Source organism: Musca domestica, unplaced genomic scaffold, assembly GCF_030504385.1.
Source record: "Musca domestica strain aabys unplaced genomic scaffold, Musca_domestica.polishedcontigs.V.1.1 8, whole genome shotgun sequence".
Lineage (NCBI taxonomy): Eukaryota > Metazoa > Arthropoda > Insecta > Diptera > Muscidae > Musca > Musca domestica.
Genome location: NW_026712409.1, coordinates 14270491 through 14288801, shown reverse-complemented (window position 1 = coordinate 14288801; position 18311 = coordinate 14270491). Strand labels below are relative to the sequence as shown.

General features: G+C 36.2%; 2 protein-coding genes across 2 annotated transcripts in view; one reads left to right on the top strand and one right to left on the bottom strand.

Moving 5' to 3' along the window:
- Nucleotides 1-18311, top strand: part of LOC101894195 (uncharacterized) — a 215473-nt gene that overhangs the window by 87726 nt on the left and 109436 nt on the right. The gene's annotated exons all lie outside the window — the stretch shown is intronic.
- Nucleotides 2183-2671, bottom strand: LOC109611639 (chymotrypsin inhibitor-like). Its single transcript, XM_020034681.2, has 2 exons — nucleotides 2534-2671; nucleotides 2183-2459 (listed from the first exon to the last, which is right to left on the bottom strand). The coding sequence occupies exons 1-2, from the start codon at nucleotides 2604-2606 to the stop codon at nucleotides 2278-2280; spliced, it is 255 nt and encodes an 84-aa protein (XP_019890240.1). The 5' UTR covers nucleotides 2607-2671; the 3' UTR covers nucleotides 2183-2277.

Below are 18311 nucleotides of genomic sequence, written 5' to 3'. Positions count from 1 at the left end.
GAAGGCCTGAATTCGTCTGCTCTGTGGACTTATTTAACAAAGATTTTACTTGCCCTGAAGGTACCACGAAGCCAGATATCTGTGATGTGAAGTCAATTTGTCAAAACTTTTCTTTCGAAAAATTAAAAATATTTTTCTAATACTTTAAAATTAAAAATCACTTATGGATGAGTATTTTCGAATAGAATAGCAACTTTGAAAGTCTCTCGTTAAAGAGGTGATCTGAAAGAGAACTTCTCCCTATAGAATAGATCTTCGTCCCCTCCTTGCAAACCATTAACGACTCCATTCCCAAAAAGAAATATCGGATTGTAAAGTCAGTTTTTCAAAACTTTTTTCTAATATTTAAAAATATTTTTCTAATACAGGGTGAGATGAAAAAACCGCAACCAATTTCAGACTGTTGTAATTTCTAAGCCACTCGTCCGACAGCTTTTAAAATTATTTCAGTGACAGCTCACTATATTGTTTACAAGCGTACAAAAGCATTTTGGTGGGAATTTTCCAGAAAAAAAGTTATTCGTGATGGAATTCAAGGGTGATAGTGCGATTTTTTTATATTTGGCTGGAAAACCACAAGTGGCTATCGTTAGAACACTCCAGCATTTAAATGTGAATAAATCTTTTGTGTCTCGTACCATCGCTCGTTACCCTGATACTGCTGACGTAGCCCGACGTCAAGGAAATGGAAGTGGATGGAAGAAAACAGCAACAGGTTTTCCTGAAAGAATTCGATTTTAGATAGGTATTGCCAAAGTCTGTTCTAGATACTCTTTGCAGAGGTCTAGAAGATACTCCAGAAATTATATGTAGATAGAAGAAGCTACAAAGTTCTACGACCGTAGCGAAACATCATAATTTAGAATAACTTCTGCAGAGTTTCTGTGGAGACAAGCTTCTCTGCAGGTTTTACATCTAGCAGACCTTCTCTGAAGTTCTGCTATTCTATCGAGAATACCTTCCGTGTAGGCTGTAGCTTTTTGGTGAGAATTTTCCAGAAATGGAAGTGGATGGAAGAAAACAGCAACATCAGCAGAAATGGTTCGAAAAGTAAAAAAGCTACTTGATCGAAACCCGCGTCGCAGTGGCCGAAAAATGGCTCGCAATATTCCATTCGGAAAATATTGAAAAATGAGCTCGGGGTAAAGCTATTGAAATTATAAAAAGTGTAAGAACTCACACCGCAACAGAAAGAAAATAGACTCAAAAGAGCTAAAGAGTTGCTTCGCTTGGCCGAAAGTGGTAAACTGCCGAATTTGGTTTTCTCCGATGGGAAAACATTCGTTGTCCAGCAGTTTGTAAAGAAACAAAATGATCGTATTTACTTGCCAAAGAGGTCAGCTGAAAATGTGCATCTTCAGTTGGCCAGTAGAACTCAAGCGCCGGCCATGGTGATGGTGTGGGACGCCATAACAGCCGATGGTCGCTCTCCGCTCGTATTAAACGACCGTGGCATCAGAATAAATACCGAATATTATCGCGATAATATTCTGGAGGGTGTGTTAAAGCCTTGGGCGCGCAAACAGACCAGACAGTCCGCAGACCTTGGTCATTCCTACAGGACCCGTATATTATCGCAAGAATATTCTGGAGGCTATATTAAAGCTTTGGGCACGCAAACATTTTGGCCGCAGACCTTGGACATTCCAACGGGACTCTGCACCATCGAACTCAGCACGCGCCACCCAAGAATGGTTACAAAATGAGGTTCCTCGCTTAATTTCCAGCGTACAATGGCCACCAAAATCTCCTGATACCAATCCGTTGGACTATTGTGTCTGGAGTATTTTGGAAAGCAAGGTTGGCACTACAAAAAATACCAAAGTGTCGATCACCTCAAGCAAGCGCTACGCCGGGATTGGGCCAAAATAACGCAGAGCAACATTGGGGCAGCGTGTGACGGTTTCATTGGCCGTTTGAAGGTCATAATTCGTGCCAAAGGTGACAAATTCGAATAATTCTAAACTTATTCTAAAATTTGATGCTATTTCCGCATTTTTTTGCTTTCATTCAATAAAATTTAGAAAAAAATGTAAAAATTATGGCGTTTAACTTTGTGGCAGTTTTTTTATCTCACCCTGTAATAAAACATAAAAAATCAAGAGTATCCAATGAAACTTGCATTTCTGAGTTAAATAGTCAATTTTTATGTCCGCGTTTTATTTAATGAAAATAAAAATGATTAATTTCAAATTGTAAGATTTTTTTGTAATGAAGTGTTTTAATTATTGCATTTTTGAATTCAAAATAAAATTTAAAAAAAGAACAAAGTATTTTCTAACATTCACTCAATGGGACACAGCTGCCATAGCTATTGAGAGCATAGCCTGTTTTACATTGGCAACCGGCGACACACTGGGCTGTACAGACTTCGGGACGTGGTCTACCACACCGCAGGGGACAGGCAGTGCCACAGGCGTTGAATTCCTGATTAGGACCGCATTGCTTTGAGTTGGAGTCTATAAAATAAGGAAAGACATTTTTGATAAATTTTCGAGAACTTCTTGGAATTATTTTTTTCCTCAAAACTTACACGACAAGCCTTGGCCAATAAACAAGGCCAAAACAGCGAAGATAATTACAAATTGTTTGGAAAGTTTTACCATTTTGCTGACGATATTTTAAAAAAAGCTGGGCTCAATTGAAGTCTGAAAACGTTTTTAATTTCAATTCGGAAAGCCACAGCAATTTATACTAACCTTTTCTTTGTTCTTTTTGAATAAATGTGTTTAGTAAAATTACATAAGACACATATTAATTGCAAAATTTTCAAAAATCTCACGTACATAAGTGCAATGAGAGAGTGTGTCGGAAAAGTAAAGTGAAGCTTAGAATCTAAATATTTGAAGAAATTGTGATTCAGTAATACCGACATTTTTAGGGAAGTCTTCCATTTAAAGAATACTTTCTAGAAGGCTTTATGGAAATGATAGATTATTCGAAAATAAAAGTCATATACAGGCCTTACAGAGACACTCTATACAGAGTGAGATAAAAAAACTGCAACAAAGTCAAATGCCATAATTTTTACATTTTTTTTAATTTTATTAAATGAAAGCAAAAAAATTCGGAAATATCATCAAACTTTAGAATAAGTTTTGATTTGTTCGAATTGATTACCTTTGGTAGGAATTATGGCCTTCAAACGGCCAATGAAACCGTCACACGCTGCCCGAATGTGGCTCTGCGGTATTTGGGCCCATTCGCGGCGAAGCGCTTGCTTGAGGTGATCGACACTTTGGTATTTTTTAGTGCCAACCTTGCTTTCCAAAATACTCCAGACACAATAGTCCCACGAATTGGTATCCCGAGATTTTGGTGGCCATTGTGCGCTGGAAGTGAAGCGAGGAACCTCACTCATTTTGTAACCAGTCTTGGGTGGCTCGTGCTGAGTGCGGTGTCGCTGAGTTCTGTTGGAATGTCCTAGGTCAGCGGCCAAAATGTTTGAGTGCGCAAGGGTTCAATACACCCTCCAGAATATTCTTGCGATAATATTCAGCATTTATTAATTTTATTAATTTATCTAATGCCACAGACGATTGATACGAGCGGAGAGCGACTATCGGCTGTTATGGCGGCCCACACCATCACCAGGGCCGGCCCTTAAGTTCTGGTGGCCAACCGAAGGTTCACATTTTCAGCTGAACTCTTTGGCAAGTAAACACGATCATTTTGTTTGGACAACGAATGTTTTCTCATCGGAGAAAACCAAATTCGGCAGTTCATCACTTTCGGCCAAGCGAAGCAAGTCTATAGCTCTTTTGAGTCTATTTTCTTTCTGTTGCGGTGTAAGTTCTTGAACTTTTTGGAATTTCAATGGCTTTACCCCGAAGTCATTTTTCAATATTTGCCAAATGGAATATCGCGATATGTTCAGCTCACGAGCCAGTTTGCGAGCCGACCACTGCGACGCGAGTTTCGATCAAGTCGCTTTTTTACTTTTCGAACCATTTCTGCTGATGATGCTGTTTTCTTCCGTCCACTTCCTTGACGTCGGGCTACTCTACCAGTATCACGGTAACGAGCGATGGTACGAGACACAAAAGATTTACTCACATTTAAATGTTGGATGGAGTGCTCTAACGATAGCCACTTGTGGTTTTCCAGCCAAATGTAAAGAAATCACACTATCACGCTTGAATTCCATCACGAATAACTTTTTTTCTGAAAAATTCGCACCAAAATGCTTTTGTCCGCTTGTAAACAATATAATGAGCTCTCACTGTAACAATTTTAACAGCTGTCGGATGAGTGGCATAGAAATGACAGCAGTCTGAAGTTGGTTGCAGTTTTTTCATCCCACCCTGTATATGTCTTTATGAAGGGCTCCTCCACACAAAAAAGAGACCTAGAATAGGCGTTCCTTGTTAATAGAAAATATTTTAAAGATCATCTGAGTATTTGGGATTCCTTTAAAATAATAGCAGGAGTCCTTTTAAAGAATTGGAGGAGTCTTTTCAAAGAATAGAAGTAGTCCTTTTAAACAATATATTTTTACAGTCTTCGGAAAGTTCTTCACAGAGAAACGATTTTAGTATTCAATATTGAGAAGACTATCACCTTCATAAGGTATTCTGTATAGGAAACCAGTTTTTCCTTGTGATAGCCCCATCCCTATAAAATACCTCCTGAGGGGCTTCTTCTTCCCATTAAATGCATTATGAAAGACTTTAAAATATTGAAGACCATGAAAAGGTATAAAATATATTTTCCATATAGAATACCTTACAATTTTTTTCTTACAAAAATGTAGATCTTTTCCCATAAAGAAGGCTTCATGAAGGTTGTTTCACACAAAAAGACCTTATTAAAGCTAGATAAAGGCCTTCTCAAATTAGAAGAACTAATCTAGATATTCTCTATTTAAAAGACCTAATGAAAATATTTTCCATATAAAGGATCTTCTGGTTATAAAAGACCGATAACAGGTTTTCTTTGCATAGAAGACCTCAGTGAAGTTACTCTCTGTTATGAAGATATTATGATGAAGAAGATCTTATAATGGTATTTTCCATATAAAAGGCCTTATGAAGGCCTCCTCCACATATGTAGAAGACCCAATGAATGTATCCACCATACTAGAGAACTTATGAGGGTCTCCTTCATACAAAAAACGCCCTATGAAGTTCTCCTCTATAAAGAAAATATTACGAAGATCGCGAAGACCTTCTCTAAAAGAGGATCACCTGAAGGTATTCTCCTTAAGGAAAATTTGCTAGACTTTAACAGAAGATCTAATGAAGGAATTCTCCACAAAGAAGTCTTTATGAATGTCTTTTCCACGAAACAACTCTTGGGAAATCTTCTCATCAGAATATCAACTCCATCTTGAACACTTAGGAAGGTCTTTTAGAAGCCTTATAAAGATCTTCAACAGGTAGAAAACTTTCAAACGATTTTCTCGATATGGGACACCTTGTAAAGGTATGCTTTCTGTAGAGGGTATTATGAAGGTCTTCTCCATACAAAAGCCGAATGAAGGTTTTTTTCATACATAAGTTCTCTGTATATAAGACCTGCTTGATTAAGGATCTTCTCTATATAGAATACTTTCCATATGACTTCTTAAAGAAAAGCTTCTTTTTTTTGCCTAGAAGAACTTATAAGTATCTGCACAGCATAAAAAAAAAACATTTTTAGGTGTTCTCTGAATAGAGAACCTTCTGAAGGTCTTCCTTGCATAGAAGACTTTATATTGGATTTATATGCAGAAAATTCCCTTTACAAAATATTTAAAAGATTTTTTTTTTTGAATAAAAATACTTCTAAAGCTCTTTCATGGCCTTTCAAAGATCTTCTATGGATACAAGGCCAGAGAAAATTATTTTCGAGAAAATTCATTTCTGTTACTTGCTGATGATGTAATTTCACAACTATTTGCGTGGAACACCTCATACAAATATTCATAGTTTTATTAGCTCATACTTATATGGCCTGCACATGGCTTATTGTTATGACAAGTAGGGGAATTTTTTTTAGTTGTTCTAAAAAAACCTGTTGAGACAATAAAAGTGATGATGTTCAGTATTTACACTTGAGTTATTGTTCAATGAGTTATCAATACAACGATGTAGTGCGGAGATTTGTTTAACACTACGCTACAAAAAATCGTCAAAACTTAAATGAAATCCAGGGTTGAGGAGTGGGAGTCGGGAATTTCGGGTGAAGTAGGCGTTGGAGAATGAGTCGATGAAAAAAAAAAATTGGCCTGAAGTTGGGGTCAAAGCAAAAATGATTAGATTTTGCAGCCTTGCAAGATCTTCCCTAGATCTTCAATAAACAGAAGACCTTCTGCAGTTCTTTTGTAGAGAAGGCCTACTACAGGTTCTTTATACACAGAAAATCTTCCACAGGCCTTGTATATACAAAAAAAACCTTCTTCAAGACCTGAAATGTGTACAGAGCGGACTATCAGAAAATCATCTCTATTAGATTCTCTCTTTACGGAGAGTCTTTCAATGGTCCTATTCTTGGAGAAAATTTTCTGAAAATCTATTCATAGGAACCTGTGAAATCTTCCAAAGATCTTCGAACCAAAGAACGCCATTGAACTTCTAAAGAGCCGTTAAATATAGACCTTTAAAAGACTCCTTCAACGTAGAATAGATTTTCAGAAAATTTTCTCCAAGAATAGGACCATTGAAAGTCTCTCCGTAAAGAGAGAATCTGATAGAGAACTTCTCCGTATAGAAGAGATCTTGGTCGCCTCAGTCCAAATTACTTCACCGCATAGAGAATACCTGCGTCCAAAAATCTCCTTCGCATGGAGAAGATATACTTCTTGTTGAGGAATCTCCTACGGTCTTCACAAAAAAAAAATAAATAAAAATCCAGGCATGCGGTGTGGGAGTTGAACAATTTTGCTTAAGTAGGGGTCGGAAAAGAAGTCGTGAAAAACGAGTAGATTTTGCAGCACTGCTGGAATACAAGTCAAAATAGCCCAGAAATATAACACCTAGAAACCAAATTCACGACATATTTTCGTCTACGGCAGCCTTACAGATGGAAGAAGGCTTCGACAGGGTATGTAAGGGGACTAAAAAGGGATTTCAATATAAAAAAAATCTTCTAAAAGGTCTCCTTTGACAAAAATCGTCCAAAGATTTTTTGAAAATATTAAAAAATAAGGTCTTTTCAGAGGTCCTCCAAGGGTATGTGTCCTCGTTATTGCTTCACAACAAAAAATCTCTTCAGCTTTAATTCCATAAATTTTTTTTATTTAAATTCCACTTCCACCACACTAACACTCCGATTCGGCCACACATTTGTATTCCGAATTCCTGAAGAATCCATCCTTACACTGGCAACCAATGAAACATTGGTAAGTGCAAATACCGGGAGTTCGCTTCTCACAAGTCAGGGGACAAGATGTGCCACAGGTGACAAATTCCTCATTTTCACCGCAGGCTTCACGAGGGGGAGCTGCGAAAATAGTGTTTTTGGAATATATATTTTTTTTCAGAAAAATAGCCATCCTTCCTCTTACCAGATTGTACTGTCATCATGAGCACTGCCAGTAGGGCAAAAAATATGATAATTTGTTTAAAGAATTTTGCCATTTTTCAACCACTTGTTTCTTTCAAAATTTCACTGCAACTAATTGAATTTTTTGCTGTATCAGCGGATTTTATACCGTTGTTTTTCGTGATTTGGTATTTAAAGAGCTGATTGGATGATGTGGTCTTAGTGCAACTGTTTGTAGATAATTATTATTATTTTTTTTTGGTACGAGTGTGAATAATTTTTGAAATGAATGACGTAATAGGAATTTCTTTGGTTGGATCTTATGGAAATAAATAAAAAAAGTTTTGAATATTAAACTGAAATTTTAGAAAAAAAAAATCAGGAATAAATTACAGAAAAATAGGCAGCTAGATTGATAAATAGGTAGATTGATAGGCAAAGAGATAGAAAAAATTAGAATATTTTGTTTTTTTTTTTTTTGAAATTACAATTACAATATAGATTTTGGAGTCGGAATATAAAGAGTAGTAACAAGTAAAAAAGCGGACGGACCGATCTTTGAATACCCTCCACCATTTCGTACGAATTTAAAAAAAATTTAAAAAAATAAATAAAATCCGTTAAAAATTCTCCATACAAAAAACCAGAGAACTGATGAGGATTGGCGGTGCTTTCCGAAATCTCCCTAGGTTAACCCCTTAACCCCTGGTAAACATTACCATCGTTCTCCACTAATAAACGAACGTTGTTTTTATTAAAACAACAATAAAGGGATTAAGCCTGACCCTTTTGCAACAACAAAATTCTGTTAAAATCTTAAAAATAGCAAATATACAAAGTCGCCGTCATATTGGGGTCTGCAACATTTGTACTAGGCCATTACAATATTCAAATACGAAACTTAATAAAACTATGGTGAATAATGTAGATACCGATATATGGGGGCTATACGAAGATTGAAGAGAACCGGATTTCAATTTCATCTTCTGTCACAGGTTGTAGTTTACCATTAGGAACTTCAAATACGAAATTTGAAACAATTCCTGTGAATATTGTATCTAAAATCGCCAAAATTCAGAATATAAGGGAGGTTCCAATATATGGGGGGGGCTATACGAAGACCTGGACCTGCATACACAATTTTCTATCATACCTAAAATCGCCAAAATTCCGAATATAGGGAGGTTCCGATATATAGGGGGGCTATACAAAGACCTGGACCTGCACACACAATTTTCTGTCATAGGCTGTAGTGGCCATAAAAAACTTCAATACCGGTGAATAATGTAGCTAAAATCGTCAACCGTTATATGGGCGCAATACGAAGGCGTGGGGCTGCAATTTTTTTTGTCACAGGCTGTAGTACCCATTAGGACCTTCCAATACAAAATTTGAAACAATTCCTGTGAATATTGCACCTAAAATCGTCAAAAATTCCGAATATACGGAGGTTCCAATATATAGGGGGGCTATACAAAGACCTGGACCTGCACACACAATTTTCTGTCATAGACTGTAGTGGCCATAAAAAAACTTCAATACCGGTGAATAATGTAGCTAAAATCGTCAAAATATCGAATACAGGAAGGTACCGTTATATGGGCGCTATACGAAGACGTGGGCCTGCAATTTCTTGTCATAGGCTATAGTACCCATTAGGAACTTCAAACACGAAATTTGAAACAATTCCTGTGAATATTGCACCTAAAATCGGCCAAAATTCCGAATATACGGAGGTTCTGATATATAGGTGGGCTATACGAAGACCTGGACCTGCATACACAATTTTCTGTCATAGGTTGTAGTGGCCATAAAAAAAAATTCAATACCGGTATTGAAACAATACCGGTGATTAATGTCGCTAAAATCATCAAAATACCGGTTATCGGGAGGTACCGTTATATGGAGGCTATACAAAGACGAGGACCTGCACAGACAATTTTCTGCCTTTGGCTGTAGTATCCTTTACGAACATCAAATACCAAATTTGAAACAATTCCGGTGAGTAATGTATCTTAAATCATCAAAATACCGAATATCGGAGGGGGGGGGGGTTTGTACCGTTGTATGGGGGCTATACGAAATCGTGGACCCATATAGATAATTCACTTCCAGTAGTAATTTTCATTTTCAAACAATTCCATTGAAAAACTTGGTTATAGGAGTTATATGATATCGTTGACCGATATAGCCCATCTTCGAAATTGACGTACCTGCAGACAAAAGACTGATCTGTGCAAAATTTCAGCTTTCTATCTAAATTCGAAATTCGAAAATTCGAATATATATACTTTGATGGGTCTAAAATTATTATTTCGATGAGTTACAAACGGAATGACGAACCTTATATACCCTCCCCTCCATACTATGTATGGTGGAGGGTATAAAATTGAAATTGATTTTTTTTTTTTAAATTTAACAAAAGTAGCCATGAAATCCTAATACTTTTTCTTTAGAGACATAGGAAATACAGATACGGCAATATTCTCTTGACCTATAAAGGCTATAGAATCAAAAAAGAGAAAAATAAAAAAAAAATTAAAATTTTATTTCAAATTATGAAACCTTCTGAAAGTCAAAGTCCAATACCAAGTCTTTGAGGCTTCTGGAAATGCAAATACACCCATTTTTTTTTATAAAATTGACCTCTAAAGCTTGAAGATCTCTATTATCGTTAAATCTCTACAAAAATAACTACCTAATCTTCCGCACTATACCTTTAACATTATCCAGGTGAATTTCTGCAGAAATTCTAAAAATAATAAATAAATATTGAAAAAAAAAAAAATTAATTCTCAAAAAAATTCGAAATTAAGATGTCAATATGAGAATTCACATTGAGATGTGAAAAAAAAGTGATTTTAATGTTTATTTATTTTTTTATTTTTTTGTTCTTCAAAATAATAGTGAGATAGACAACTAAGCTTGAGCAGATGTCTGAAGGTCGTTGAAAAACAAACATTGAGTCCATTGGTGATAACAAATAATATCAACAACAACAATAACATTAATAAAAGATTGAAAGCATTCTAAGAACTGGGGAATTTGTGTGTAGTTTTCAAATACTTCTTATCGCTTGAGCTAAAGCTATAATATTGAGAGCACACTTGACGTATTTGATGGGTATGTAAGAGGTATATAGCTTATGATTTTGCTAATTTGATCCACAAACATTGGACCATTAAATTCTGACAAATATGGTATTCCAGGACAGCAAAGGCTCAATTTTATAAAAAAAAAAATTTGGAAAAAAAATTAATTTCTTTGGGAAATTTAGTGGCAGATTTAGAAAGGTCTCTCGGGCTCAAACAGCGTATTTTCAAAAAAAAAAATATTAATTTAATTAATTTAATTTATTTATTATTAATTTAATTTATTAATTTATGAAAAGGGCAAAATGTTTAACAAGTTTTTGTGTAGGTAGAAGAGTAATCTGTCAAAAAATACCCCTCATCCCATCGATGGTAGGGGCACATATCTGATCTAAAGAAAGACTTTAAGACTAATCGAATGTCTCTCCTATACAAGATCTCTCAAAGGTCTTCTTTCTTCTACAAACCAACGCCCAAAGCCCAAAAAAAAGGATAAACCAAAGGCCTTCCCCTGAAAAAACACAGCTGGAAAGAAGAGAAATGCTCTGAACGCATTTTTCCTTCGAAGGCTTTGAGGGTCTTCTGCTAAAAAGTGAAGGAGTTCAGTTAATTTTCTACAGAAATCCTCAAGAGATCTTATTCTGTGGAATATCTCAACACATTTTCTTTTAAAAAATACTCAAAAATCTCTCTCTATCTCCGAAAGTCCCATAGGAGACCTTGCAAAGGACATTTAAATGCATTTTCTCCGTTGAAGACTTCTCAAAGGCCTCCTCATATGTCAAACCGCCCAACAGTCTTCTTCTATAGAAGACCTCTTAAAAGTCATTTATAAAGCAGACACCTTAAAGGCTTTCTCCCGTAGAAAAATCCTCTCAAAGGTCTTCTATTGTAAGAGCTCTCTGTGACTACAAAGATCGTCTCCTACAAAAGACCCACTAAAAATATTCTCTTGAAAAAAAATGTCTAAATTTACAGAAATCCTCAAGAGATCTTATTCTGTGGAATATCTCAACACATTTTCTTTTAAAAAATACTCAAAAATCTCTCTCTATCTCTGAAAGTCCCATAGGAGACCTTGCAAAGGACATTTAAATGCCTTTCCTCTGTTGAAGACTTCTCAAAGGCCATCTCATATTTCAAACCGCCCAACAGTCTTCTTCTATAGAAGACCTCTTAAAAGTCATTTATAAAGCAGACACCTTAAAGGTTTTCTCCCGTAGAAAAATCCTCTCAAAGGTCATCTATTGTAAGAGCTCTCAGTGACTACAAAAGACGTTCAAAGATCGTCTCCTACAAAAGGCCCACTAAAAATATTCTCTTGAAAAAATTGTCACAAAATTCGTCTCCTATTGAGTTTCTCTTCTCCAGAAATCTGGAAAAAAAATTATTTTTCTCGAGAGACGTGATTTTTTATTAAATACCTAAAGGTCTATTCTCTCCCACAAGTAATATTTTTCTATGGAAGATCTTTAGAGATATTCTTCCCTCGAAAAACTCAGGATGCCTTCTTCGATGGAGAGCCGTGAGGGAATCTTTTTTGAAAGAGACCTCGTGAAGTTTTCTTCTGCACCTGAAAAAAAAATATTTTTATGGATGCTCACCACAGGTTTGCTTCTACAGAACGCCTTACAAAATTATTCTTCTATGAAAGTTCGTAAGATGCCATCTTTCTTAAATAAACACAAAAGGTATTTCCTATAGAAGACATCAAGAGCTTCTCCATAGAAGACGTCAAGAGAACATTTATATTATCTGCTATCTATAGAGAACTTCAAAAAGTTTTCTTCCATAGAAAAAACATTTCCAATATAAGTATTATAAAGGTCTTCCCTAATGAAAAGCACAACAGGTCCCCTTAAACAGAATGCTTTAATAAAAATACTTCTCTAAGAGAAGACCTCAAGAAGGCCTCAATACATATTTTCCAATAAAATACATCAAAGGAAGGCATCAAAAATTTTTTAACGGAAGACTTCAGAGGTCCTTTTCTGTAAAAAAAAAAAACCTGAAGAGTCTTTTTATTTCTTGAAAGTCCGCAAGATACCTTCTATAAATAACTGCAAGTGACCTTCTTGAAGAGGATAAGAGAGACGTTCTCTTAACGACTTCTATTGGAAAAGACCTGAATGCTACTATTTCTATAGAAGTCCTCCGAGGTATTGTTCTATTGAGAAAAAAAAACTTCACAACATTCCTCATTTCCTCCTTTTCTTTAAAAGACCCAAAAGAACATTCCTTTCCTAGGAAGGAAGATACTTTCCTCTGTAGAAGACCTCCAATATTACTTTCTTCAAAAGTTCTTCTCTATGGGAAGACCTTATTAGATTTTTTCAAATAGAGCACTCCAAGAAGTATCCTATCTGCTTTCCTAGAAGACCTCAAGATTCCTTTTTTTTATTCGCAGAATACCTAAAATGTCTTCAATGCAGAGAAAATATCAAGGTTTTTCTGCCCACATAAGACCTCTTATGTCTTAAAGTAATAGAAAACTCCATATGCCTTATATTTATGCAAAGAGTACCTCAAGAGGAATTTTGTGGAGAAGAGCTCTATTGCAGGGAGACATGAAAATATTTTATTTCCCTGAAAAAGGTTCTAATGTCGTATGATGCCCTCTTCCGCAAACACCTATGAATGTCCTTCTCAAGAGAATAACAGAAGAGGATAATTTCTTTTGTGGGAAATATTCTATGAGACTTATTTTTAACAGAACTGGCAGGTTATCTGGGACCTCAACAAATTTAATGATATTAAGGAAGGTCCCACTTAAGTTTTTATACCCTACACCACAAGGTGGTCAGGGTATTATGTCTTTGTGTATTTGTGTTTGTAACAGGCAAAAGGAAACGAGATAGACCCATAGTTCTTTTTGATGATCTGCATAGAATAGAACATTCTGGGTCGATTTATGCATGTTCGTCCGTCTGTCCGTCTGTCCATGTATTTTTGTAAACAAAGTACAGTTCGCATTTATTGCCCTATCCAGATGACATTTTGCACAAATCATTTGTTTAGCCCAAGTACGAACCCTATTGAAATTGGAGATAATCGGTCAAAATTTAGATATAGCTCCCATATATATTTTCGTCCGATTTGCTTTTTATTGTGCACCAAACGTGTAATATCAGTCCGAATAGTCTGGAATTTTGCACATACAACCAAATTAGGCCTGAAAATAAGTATGCCAAATTTGGTGAAGATCGGTTCAGATCTAGCTATAGCTCCCATATATATTGTTCATCCGATTTGTTTTTTTTTTGTCCTCCGCAGCCGTAATATGCACTCTGTAACAACAATATTTGGGGAAATATATATTAAATACAGCTCAGAAATACATTTGCTAAATTTTATCGAGATCGGTTCAGATTTGGATATAGCTCCCATATATAACTTCGTCCGATTTACATTTGATTGTGCAGCAAACGTCTAATATTTGTCCAAATTGGATGAAATTTGGCACTTTCGAACGAATTGAGTCTAGAAGGTAGTATGCAGGTATGTGGTGAAGATCGGTTCAGATCTAGCTATAGCTCCCATATATACTGTTCATCCGATTTGTTGTATTTGTTTCCCACAACCGTAATATGCACTCCGTAACAACGATATTCAGGGAAATAAATCAAATGCAGCTCAGAAATATCTTTGCCAAATTTTTATCGAGATCGGTTCCGATTTGGATATAGCTCCCATGTATATCTTTATCTGATTTCAAATTAATTTTGCACCAAATGGGCAATACAAGTCCGAATTTAAAAGATACAAATGCTTCGGCATATTTAGTCCTTTGAACTTTAAATTATAACTAAAATCATAGCGTGTATGATTGAATTCTCCCATAAAAACTTTTAATTGTTATGCGCAGCTCTACCAAATTAGCAAAGTGTTGTAGGGTATCATAAAGTCGGCCCCGTCCGACTTTAAGACTTTCTTTACTGTTTGTTTTTTAATTCTAAATAAATACGGATTTTCAGGGCTGTTTTGAAACCTATTACTCTTGACAGAAATAATCTTCCGCCTTGGGCGCCATAAAAAACTCTCAGCGTTGAATAATTTTTTCTCGGAAATAAAATGACTTTATTAGCCGCTAAAAGCCCACCTTTTATGGTTATTGGGCTTCTTGATAAGAGAACGAAATTAATTTTCCAATAATTGTTTATTCAAGACTAAATTAGATGCAGTTGTTTACCATAATTGAATTTACAACACTTTATTAAAAAAAATATAACACCACCACCGCCATTCGCATTATTGTTTCGGAACCAGCCCACATTGAAAGTCTAGAACAAATTATTCAAGAACAACCGCAAACTGATATGAAAGTACTTAACACTAATCGAATGTAGCTACCAAACTCATTTTTATTATCTCCTGGCCCCGTTGTTCGTATGGGAACTAAAAGACAGCCACCACCTTTTGCATTATTGCAACAAATTAGCCACTAAATCATATCGAAGACAAGGCATTAACATGAAAAGGCAATTCTTTATTTCTTGGGTGTTCTACCCGTTCCCATCCCCCAACTACACACACATATCGACAGAGAATATGTTTTTATACAGAATTAGTTATTAATTAAATAAATTATATGGACGTCAACTAAGTTTCCAACGTCACCTCTTTTGGATACCTTCCCATTCGAAAAAATGCCATTATTGGACCACACACACACACCACCCCACCATTGTTGGCCATTGACATAAAGGTGCAAAAAACAGAGGTGCTGCCCCTACATAATCGCTTTTTCACATGCAAAAGTAAACCGCCGATTCCATTCAAAATCATTTACCCGCTCCATCCATAGTTTATCACAACAGCAACAACAAACATGGCTCAGAAAGCAATAACAATTATCGTGAGAACTCTTTGGAGAATACAAAGATTAGCAGCGGAGCCCGTTTAAAATATCGCGTTGTAAATCTTTATGTTTGTTGTCTTGTCGTTTGTTCTTCTCCCCCTCTCCGATGTGCCCTGGCCAGTGAAGGTTAAATTCTCAAAACTTAGAGATTAAAACAAAACTGCAACAAAAACAAGCCGTAAAACAACAAATGCATCACTTTTTTATTTTTATTTATTTATTTATTTTTTTTTTTTGCTAAATAGAACTTATTTATGTTTATTTGTTTAAATTGATTAGTTGTGGTGGAAAATATTGTAAAGATTATAATTCAGCGTTTTTTATTTCTATTTGGGCTTAGCTGGTTGGCTGTTGTTGTTTTGTTGTTGCTTCGCCTGCTTTGAGATGGTCACACAGAGATTTGACTGATAATCAACTGGGTGTGAACTTATTAGTGTGGTTCCAAGATTTGTAGAGCGTGGGTAGAGGTGAAGAGGGGGAGTAGATGTAGGAAAAAACTACTTGAGGCATTATAAAGAACAATAAAACAAATTTAAAAGTATCAGTCGGTATTGCCGCCAGAGATATACCCTCAGCCTATGTTCGATTATCTAAATATATTTTGACTAGTGTTAAGGTTATTCAAACGTTTGACCCTCTATGGAGCAGATCCCGAAGGAATGGGCCAATATTGCCCATTTCCTATCGGACCCAAAAATATGATATAAATATTTCGACAGATGTGCCAAGTCTAAATGGAATCGGATGTTAATTTGGCGATTTATGAGCTTCATGGGCACTCAAAATTTCAATATTTTGTGGGGGAGGTACCAGAAGGAGTGGACCGATGTATTCCCCCTTCACACCAGACCATGGGTTAATACAAATATTAGGATGTGTGAAATTTGAAGACAATCGGACGCTTACATCACATTTTATGAGAGTTGTAATTATTCAAAATTTTGACCATTTGTGGGGGAGGTACTTGATGGAGTGGACCGATATTGTCCATTTTCACGCCTGTCCTAGTACTGACGCAAATATTAGGATTTGCAAAGTCGGAGCAAATTCGGATTAGCCTTTCTCTTTCTGTGCAAAAAATATGTTTTTTTTTTTTGAAAATTTCGACCTTTTATGGGGGAGGTAGCAGAAGGAGTGGACCGATGTATTTCCCCTTCACACCAGACCATGGGTTAATACAAATATTAGGATGTGTGAAATTTCAAGACAATCGGACTCTTACATAACATTTAATGAGAGTTGTAATTATTCAAAATTTTGACCATTTGTGGGGGAGGTACTTGATGGAGTGGACCGATATTGTCCATTTCCACACCTGACCTAGCACTGACGCAAATATTAAGATTTGCAAAGTTGGAGCAAATTCGGATTATCCTTTCTCTTTCTGTGCAAAAAATATATTTTTTGAAAATTTCGGCCTTTTGTGGGGGAGGTACCAGAAGGAGTGGACCGATGTTGCCCATCTTCGAACTCGATCTAAGTTTGACAAAAATATTATGATGTAGCCAATTTGGACCAAATCGGATACTCCCTTCGAGAGTTATCGTGCGCACCAGCCAGACAGCCAGACAGACAGACAGACAGACGGACGGACGGACGGACGGACGGACATCGCTAGATCGACTCCAAATGTTCTGAAACGGATTTGGTCCAAAGAGACCTAGGGTGTAAAACCGTTATTTCGACTAGGCACGTTTTGACCGTATCAAATGATATATACCCTCTGTAGCCATATGGCTGAGGGTATAAATATCCGAGCCGAAGATGGAAGACTTTTAGGGTCTTCTACAGACTAAATTTTGAGATATTTTTCATGGCAGTGGTCTTTAAGGCCACTCGTCGTTTGGAGAAATTCTGCGGTCATTTTTAAGGATTTCTTTAGATACATGATCTCTGAGAAATGAGGAAAGCTATTAGAGACTTTCACAGATCTTCTATAGATGGAAGAACATTGTAATTTTCTACAGAATATGCCCAAATCCGGTCTTCGGCTATTGAAGAAAACCAATCGGAGTCATTTGTTGATGGAAAAGCATGAGGTATTGTATGATTTTGAGACCTTAAATAAATAGAGTTGAAAAAGCTGATCTATGCCTTCTTCTGTAGAGGAGGAACACATCTAAAAGTTTTCCATAGAAGAAGGCCTTTTAATATCTTGTAAGGTTTCTGAACAGAATCTTAAGATCTATTGAGATCTTCTATAAGAGAAGACCACTTGGAGTTTTCTATAGAAGGTGTCCACTTTATGTTTCCTATAGAAGAAAACCTCCTGAGGTATTTTACGGAAGAAAAGCTCATCTTGAGATCTTCTACAGAAGGCGACCAGTAGAATTCTTCTCTTTGAGACGACCTCTTGACGTCTTCTGTAGAAGAAAATATCCTGAGATCTGATTTCAAATAAGACATTTCCTAAAGGAGAAGATGACTTGACCTCTTCTATAAAAGGCAAAGAGACTGTGGAAGAAGGCCTCTCAAGGGTTCAATGGAAAAAAACCTCTCGAAGACTTCTATTAAAGAAGAAGGTCTCTCAAGGTCTTCTTTTAAAGAACAAGGCCTCTCAAGGTCTTCTATTAAAGAACAAGGCCTCTCAAAGTCTTCTATTAAAGAACAAGGTCTCTTCTACAGAAGATGAAGAAGATAAAGACCTCTTGAGGTCTTCTATAGAAGATGAAGACCTCTTAATGCATTTAATAGAAGAGGAAGACCTCTTGAGTTTTTCTACAGGAGATGAAGGCCTCTTGAGGTCTTCCACAGAAAATAAAGACCTCTTGAGTTCTTCTACAGAAGATGAAGACCACTTGAGGTCTTCTACAGGATATGAATACCTCTTGAGGTCTTCTATAGAAGATGAAGACCTCTTGAGGTCTTCTATGGAAGATAAAGAACTCTTAGTCTTC